This window comes from Calidris pugnax, unplaced genomic scaffold (assembly GCF_001431845.1).
Source record: "Calidris pugnax isolate Ruff unplaced genomic scaffold, ASM143184v1 scaffold18, whole genome shotgun sequence".
Classification (NCBI taxonomy): Eukaryota; Metazoa; Chordata; class Aves; order Charadriiformes; family Scolopacidae; genus Calidris; species Calidris pugnax.
The window spans coordinates 7,802,615-7,810,983 of record NW_015090812.1 but is presented as its reverse complement, the minus strand read 5'-3'; the positions used below and the strand labels follow the sequence as shown (position 1 = coordinate 7,810,983).

General features: G+C 50.7%; 1 protein-coding gene across 1 annotated transcript in view; it reads right to left on the bottom strand.

Annotated features, from left to right (window-relative positions):
- Positions 1-533: 533 nt before the first annotated feature.
- Positions 534-8,369, bottom strand: part of TAL1 (T-cell acute lymphocytic leukemia 1) — a 9,611-nt gene continuing 1,775 nt past the window's right edge. Inside the window, exons 2-3 of the mRNA XM_014938941.1 lie at positions 7,956-8,178; positions 534-3,723 (exon numbers count right to left, since the gene is read on the bottom strand). Coding sequence (XP_014794427.1) covers positions 3,305-3,723; positions 7,956-8,178 — 642 coding nt within the window. The 3' untranslated portion in view covers positions 534-3,304. The remainder of the gene's footprint in view (positions 3,724-7,955; positions 8,179-8,369) is intronic.

Sequence of the window (8,369 nt, the reverse complement as noted above, 5' to 3'; positions counted from 1 at the left end):
AAAAAAAAAAAAAAAAAAAAAGAGGAATTACTGTCATTGCCTATAAAATTGTGGCCAAACACTTGCTGGGGTGTGAAGGGAAGCAGCGTTGCCCCCAAGCAGCCCCCTTCCCTCCCCTCCCCACACCGTTCCCCTCACCAAAAGAGGGGAAAAGGCTGTCGGAGGCTTTGGGGGACCTACAAATAACGTGCTGGGGGGAAGGTGGTGGTGGCTGGTAACGCTTGCCTGCGGTGGGGGGATTGCTTCACCCCCCATCTTCCTTCCTGCCGGCCCCGCGCGCTCTTCCTCCCGCTTGCTCTCTCTGCAAAAGCCCAGCCCAGGCTGGACGGCATGAACCAAGCAAGGAAAATAAAAAAAAAAAAAAACCCAACTATTAGATCCTTTTGGAAGTTTTTTGCTGCCTCTCGATGGCTTTGGATGGCTGGGGATGGACCATCCTGGCACCCTCATCCCACAATGCCCAAGAATGCAGTTGTGAAGCAGCGACGGATCCAAGCGATGAGGCAGGAGAGAGGGAGACAGCACGTGGAGGCTGCTTTGTAAAACTTTATTTAGAAATATTCTTGATATATTCATTATATATATATATTTATATATACACACACATTACAACAAATGTGTTTTTCTAAATAGCACATCCACAGTGGGTTGAGACTCAGGGTACCAGGTCTGGTTACTTCGTTTCTGCAGAAAAAATGCAGAAATCCAAGGGGAGGGTGGCAGAGAAAGGGAAAGGGGCTGAAAAACCCAAAAATCGTCAGGCGGGAACTCACTCACACGGTACAACATTGCCCCAAAGTCCTGTTTCCAACAGAAACGGGGGGCGATGGTCCACACAGCGAGAGATGAAGCAGGCAGGAGGGAGAGGTGGGCAGAGGAAATGTACCATTCAAATCACAATTAAAGTACAACTGTACATACCCCCGGAGACCTACGGTGTGCTCTGCTCAGGGCTACGAGCAGGCACGTGTGTGCGTGGGTTGTTGGGGACTGGGGTGGGGGGGTGTGCCACCATGGTTTGTACCATTTCCCAACTGTTCAGCTACCGAAAAGGATTTAAAAAATTAAAAAAAAAACATGTGGGGAATGAGGAACTTCCAAGTTTTGGTGACTTTTTCCTGCGGTAGTTTAATAAAAAGGGTGTACAACACCCCCCACACACATATACCCCAGGGTTATTTTGAATGCTGAAAACCAAGAACGGCTTTAGCTGTGTGACAGCATCCCTCTCCCTTCCCGGAGGGCCCTCTCTGCCAGCCCCCACCACCCACTTTTCCTACCCCTGGCACCAGGAACAGCCCAAACCTCTTCCTCAGCATCACTCCATCACCCGCCGGTGCCTCTTCCCTGGCCCAGCCCTGTGGGTAATCTCTTTAAAAAAAAAAACCCAACCACCCATGCACAGGCCATCTGGACCTGGGAAGGAATTCTCCTTTTCCCCAATTTAAGATGAGGGAGGTTGGTGGCTTCAGGTCTACGCTGGAAGCCCTTGCTCGGTCCAGGACCCCTCCTCTGGCAACTAATTCCACCAAATGTGCCAACCCGTGCCAGCCTCCCACCTATTATTTACAAAGAGGCATTAAAACCAAGCGGGGATGGAAATGATGGGGCTCTCAGTAAAGCCCAGAGGGCCTTGCAGCCACCCGCCCAAATCCTCTGTGTGTCCTTGTACCTCAGCACCCTTGAAAAGGAACAAGTGCCATGGAAGGTGTCCCCTCTTGAAGGACTTTTTCCCTTCCCAAGGATGTTTGTGGGTGTTTTTTATTTTGTTTATTTTTTTTTTTTCCTGTAACGTGGTGGAGGTTTCTGTGCCTTGACATGTCTGCAGAAGGAACAGGACGGGCTTGGGGCAACCTCTCCACCAGGCATCACATGGTGGGTGAGAGATGGGCTTGATGCAGCAGTGATGATGGCATGATGCCTTCCTCAGCTCCCAGCAGCAGCCTCCTGCTCCCCAGTCCCTATTTCCCAAACGCCCTCCCAGGAGGCAGCAGGGATCAGAGGATGGGCTCGGTCACGGCCATAAATTCTGCAGCTGGGGAATGGAGCCCAATCCCACTGCTGCTTTTAGTGCTTCCCCCCAAGATCTGGAGATGCTGGGGACTCCTATCAACCTCGGGCAGGTGAAGACCCTCCTAGTGTCGGATTGAATCCAGCAGCTGGAGTCCAGCCTGCGGGCATTGGCATGGCTGAACCACCACCATTTTCACACAATAAAACCAAAAAATTCAAAGTATACCATTAAAACCCTTTTATACTCTATGTACACACGCACTGTTGACGCATCATCGACTCCTTTTGCCTCTTTGTTGCTTTTTTGAATTTAAAAATCCCCCAGTCCAAGGGGATGTTTCACTAGCAAATTATTTTTTTTCCCTTACGACTTTGAAATTCGTCTTCCTCGAGAGAAGCTCTGGCCCTACAGAAACCACTGGGAAGACTCTAGGAGAACACAACAGGCTTGGAACTCACCCGCTGAGCATTACCAGCAGAAAAATGGGGAGCTGGGAGGGTGGCAGAAAACACTATGTACCTTTTCTTTCAGTGGATACTGCATGACAGCGTTAAACAGAAGTAATCCCACGTCATAAATACAACAACCCCAAACAATCCAAAGTTAGGTAGAAGGGAAAGGAAGAAAGGGGGGGAAAAAAAAGGGAAAAAAAAGGAAAAAAGAAAAAAAGGAGAGAGAAAAAAAAAAGTCTTAATCCTTTTAATAGTTCTTTTGTTGAGGGTATGTTTTCACCTCTTTAAAAAGATACAGTCAAAATCTCTCAGACAACAAGAACATGTGGCCCCAGCTCCTGCTCAGACCAGTTGTATATGCCACAGGCTGGAGAAATGCTGCAGCATTCGCAGGTTCCAGCAGTCTCCAGCGCCACGTGGAGCTGGAAAGCATCAGCAGCCTCCACCAGCAGAGAAAGAGGAGCTTCACGTCTCAACCAGGTGACTGTTCAAAAAGCAACAGTCACCAAACGGTCTGAAAGCCCTCTGAATGCTGGAGAGGTGCTGGCCACACGTCCTGCCCCTCCGCAGAGTCACATCACGAGCAGTATGTACAATGAAGATGACTTCAAGGCTTTTCTTCTTTGTACGATCACGTACCTAAATGCCGAACATCCATCTGGTTTGGTCTTGTCCTTGGCCAACGTGCCGGCCGCTCCGTCCCGGGCTGGGGAGAAGAAGGGGGAGCCCGAGCCTCCACGGAAAGGCAGAGACACGAATCCCAAGAGCAGGAGTTCCACCATCTTCACGCTCGGGTCTCGCCTCCCCCTTGGCGCTTCGGGAGCGACGCGGAAGGTCATCACCGCTGCGCGTTGCCTTCTACGGGGAGGATGGCGTGGTGCAGGCTCCTCGTGTGCTTCGAGTCTAGTGTTTCGTGCTCTTCCGTGAAGCTGTCCGGGCTGGCCGCTCCGTCTAAAGAACTTCCACAGCTAGAGTTAGGAGACAACATGTCCTGCAGGAGGTCTTCCTGGACTATCCCAGAGTCTTTGTTCACTTTGCCCCTTTGGTTTCCTTCTTCCTCCTGGTCGTTGAGCAGCTTGGCCAGGAAGTTGATGTATTTCATAGCCAGGCGCAAAATCTCGTTCTTGCTCAGTTTTTTGTCGGGCGGGTGGGTGGGGATGAGCTTGCGAAGCTCCGCGAAGGCCCCGTTGACGTTCTGCTGCCTCCACCTCTCCCGGCTGTTGGTAAAAATGCGACGAACCACTTTCGTATGAGGACCTGCAATTGCAACCACGCAGAATTAGGAGCTAGGGCTCAACAGGGCATTTATTACTTTGCCAAATAGGTCACTATTTCCCAACTTAACCAACTTATAACAGCAGTTTCCAGGTAACTGGAAGCTACCCTGATGAGCGGAGGTAGGCATGGTTTCTGTTCAATCCAGTGGAAGGGAAAAATGGAGTTGTGTCTTTTTAGATGTCTCCTGAGATGCCTAAATTTACCTCTCCAAGAGATAAGCTTGGGCCATGACACACATGCAGAAGGCTGCTCTATTTTTAGGGTATCTCAGCAACAAAGGTCCTATTAGAAGGTTAGGTTGCAAGCTGGTCTTATTTTCTACCCCAAAAGCACCTTAAGGACATACCATTAGGACAGGAGGAAATAAGCTTGAGCAGGGGCTTTGGTAACTCTAAGATGCCAGCGAGATGCAGAGTTGATGGAGACCACAGGATTTCCACCAGCCTTCTGGCTGGTTTATGAGAAATGAGGTGGCAGGATTCACCCCACAGCAATGAGGACAGGTAGCAATGCCACCCACATTGTGAAAGCAGTGTCCTTGCTGGAAGGGTGGTCACGGGTGGAGGTTGAAGCAGTTTCACAGCTGACCCGAGGACCACCTGCTCTCTCTGCGTGTCATGGCAAAACCTCCCTATCTGACAGTGAGGGGAGAAGGGACTCTAAATTGCTAGAGGTGTCCATTTGGCTCAGTTACACGTGAACCCCAGTTAAATCCCTGTAATTTTACAGCCGTAGTCCTGACGGGGCATGTTACACAGGACAGATGTACGAAAGGCATCAATTCTCCTTTCAGATCATAAGGGTGACTCCTGTTGGCACAGGTGAGACATGATTTCAGCACTAGGAGAGACCCAAAAGCACATCTACCCAAAAGTACTGTGCTACAGGAGTAGCAACACCATAAATCAGGACTGCAGGTCCTTGGGTCCATGGGAACCAGTTCATGTAAGGAGACACTACCACAAGATGCTTTTATTATTACATCCTTTCCATCCTCACCTCCAGGAGATGCCAATGGTGGAAGGGCATAGAAATATCATGAAACGCTGGGAGAATGGCCATGGCAGAAGCCCCCATAGGATGGGAAGCATCACATACAGTGAAAATCATCACAAAGTATGAAGCAAAGACTTGGAGACAGCAGATGGGTGGGTGGTACCCCAAAGGACAGGCTGTGGATGTTCCCATCTGCACCATCTCTCCCCTGTAGCCCCACTCTGAGACACTTGTCTAACTGGTCCCTCCTGGTGGGAGCAAGTCCCTGGCTGTGGTGAGCGGTCTAAGCCATAGCTCTGCCATCACCCCGTGAAACCAGCAACCTGAGGGATGTTTAAACAGCATTTTTCTTAGAAAACAAAACTACTGTGGCAGAGCAGGCGACCAGATATGATTCTGGAGACATCCTCGTCAGGCTGTGCCTTGAGAGGTGCCACCTAGCACCATGTGAGAAGAGGAATCCCTCTTTCCAGCTGATTAAACACCGTCACACTTTCCTCCCCTCAGGGGAAACTGCGACCCTTTGGTCCAGCCTGTCCCACCCCCAGTCACAGGGTTTGCAGAGGGACATGCTCCCGAGCAGACAGATTAAAGCTACCGGCTTCTCCAGCGTGTGAGCAGCCACACAACTCACTGCTCACAGCGTGCTCGTGATGAGGGACTCCCCAAAAACTGCAAAGAGCCCCTGGGGAAGAGCTGGGGGATGTCAGAGAGAGAAACTCATCTCCAGCCTCCGAGATCCTGGTCTGATGCTTTAATAAAGCCCATTTTCCACTCCCAGACAGCACGTAAATTCCTTTTGTATGAATTAACGTGCGAGAGCTCATGGAAAGGGAAGGTTTCTTGTCCCTGACGTGCACAGCCCACTGTGCCATGGGGTCGTGGGGATGGTGCTGGGGACTAAGGGGACCTCAAGAGCACCGAGCTGCCCAACACTGCTAATGAGACAGCGGAGAAGGTGCTGTAACCTGCTACAATAATACAACAGTTTCAACACTTAAATGCTCTTTCCAGAGCAAACAAAGCCAACGGCCTTGAATCTAGAAAGAGATGGAGCTTAAATCTTTTTACTTCTATAAGAGTGTGAGGGAAAAAAAAAAAACAAAACCAAACTTGGATGCCATTTATTTTCAAAAAAAATCTCGAGAGACTTTCAGTCTTCACAGGCTTCAACCATGCCTCTCTGTTCACTGGAAGTTGCACCTGAGAGGCACCTATTCCTAAAATTTTGAAAAAAGACCTGTTCGTCTTCATCCGGGGGCACCCAAATGGAGCTCCACAACATCACACAAATTCTGACACCACTCAGATTTTTGGTTCCTACACCAACTGAATTAAACATAACTTCTAGAAAAAGATCAGGCTTTGGACAAAATGTGTCAAGCAGTGGAGAAATTTAAAATGCCCCATAGCTGTGTTATAATAGAAGATATTTATTTCTCATAGAGAAATTTGCTTCATAATTAATTCAAGCAGTTGGCTGAGAATTTTTGCCTGGATTTTCTTCCAATTGATTGACTGATGCTTTTTGATTTTTTTTAAATTGTAAATTAGAAGTCTGAGGAAAACAAGTAAAAATATGAGCTTCCAAAGCTACAGAATATAAAAAGCCAGTGCTTTTTTACTTTTTTTTTTTTTTTTTTTACATCTCCACTTATATCTATATTTTAAGAAGATAATCAGTGCACCAAACTTTCCCCAAAATGGAAATAGAAATAATTGCAAAAAGACACCACTCCCTCCCTTACAGAGGAAACCAAACACCTTGTGCCCAGCAAGACCCTTCTGCCTTTCTGCACCTTCCAAGGGCTGAGGACCCACAGCAGCGATGCTCAGAACGACAAGCAAAGCCCAGCAGACAGCACAGATGCTTCAGCATGGGATGCACATCCCTACAAATTGCTCCTGCTTAGACAGCATCATCTGATACCTATTTTTCCCCCCCCAAAAAATTTGATCCTAGTCTTGGAAATTCACGAGCCAGAACCTGCAGGACTGGGTTTAATGTATACACCTGCTTTAAAGCATATATCAAAAAACTTGGTTACAACCAAATATCTCTGTAATCCTTAGTATCTAATTCAGCAGCAAGGCGAAAGCTGCAGTCAGGCGCCGTGATTTGATGGACTTTCACCGCAGCCGCTAAAGCCTCTGAACCCAAATCCAAACAAAAAGACCTTCTTGTGCTGGGGGCTGAGACACAGCCCCAGGGGGCTGCGGGCTGAAGGGACCGGGGGGAGACGGACCGATAGAGGCAGATAACGCCCCGAGCCCGGCATTTCGTACCCCATCATTTTAGAGCGACGTGGATTACGATTTGATCTGATTTTAGCTTAGCCGGGGAGAAGGAAAAGGGACAGCTAGCTAGAAAGAAGGAAAATGAATCGAAACACGGCATTTACAATCGCTAAAGAGAAAATACGTTTTCACTAGATCTCGTTTGTAAGGGGCTGTTAATTGCAGATAAACGTGTCGGGCTTCCACGTGAAAGGTGCGCTGCCTGGGAAGGGGCAGCGGGATCCTGCCCTGCCTTCTCCCTGCTTTTCCTGCCTTTGGGATTATCCTGCCGGTCCGACGGGGATCCCACCGGGCTGTCACCCTCCCCGTCTGCTCCCAGGCTCTGGGGACACGGGGGTGGGGGTACCTTCTGCTCAAGGTGCGGAGAAGCTGGCGAAGTGAGCGGCGGCCAAGGGACGGCCACAATCCCACTGCGACTCCTGCAGACCTTAACTCGGGTTTAGCTCTTCGTTTTTAAGCAGTTTTTAAGGCGGGGGGGATCTTTCTGCCCGGGGCTGGGGGCTGCCTCACCAACCTCCCCTCGGCTGACCAGGGTTTGCAAACGCAGCGTGTCGCTGAGGTGGCCCTGATCCAGCCTGGGCGCTTCAAGTCGGGGGGGGGGGCTTTAAATTTAGTGCCTTCCTTGGGATTTCATCTCGAAGCAATTTGCAGAACAGGGATGTAATTAACCATACGCTGAACCGCTTCGCTGCGCGAAAGCAAATCCCCCCGAGCAGGCTGCCGGTCGTCAGTCGGGACAGAGCCCCCCCCCCCCCCGCCACCTCGGGCATCCTATTTGTCCTTTAGGATTTGGGGTTTTAATCCCAACATGTGGCACCCCGCAGCAATTTGCCCCTTTCAGCAGATGGGGACACCCCCCACCCCACCACCACCCCCCTCCCCGGCCAAGAGCCAGCGAAGGGGCCAAACGCTCTCACCGTCGGTGATCTCCATCTCGTAGGGAGAAGGTCTCCTCTTCACCCGGTTGCCGCCGTACATGGAGAAGGAATCCGGTTCGCCGAAAAACCCGCTGCGAACGAGAAGGCGGGATGAGGATAAACACCGGCATCCTCCCGGTACGCCACGGACATCCCCCCACCCTTCACCCCGGGGTGAGGAGGGGGCTCCGGGGCTCGGTGAGAAGCCGAGCAGCTCCGTGACCTCGGAGGGAGCTCACGGCTCACGAAGCAGAGCCCGGGGTCGTGCGGCGACACGACACGACACGATACCGAGGGACGCCAGCCCTGCGTGGGGTGGGGGATGCGGGCGGCGTGGGGACAGCATGGGGGGGGGCTAGCGGCTCCCGGGCAAAAACCCACCCCCAGACCCCCCCTCCTCGCAGCTTTCTGCCC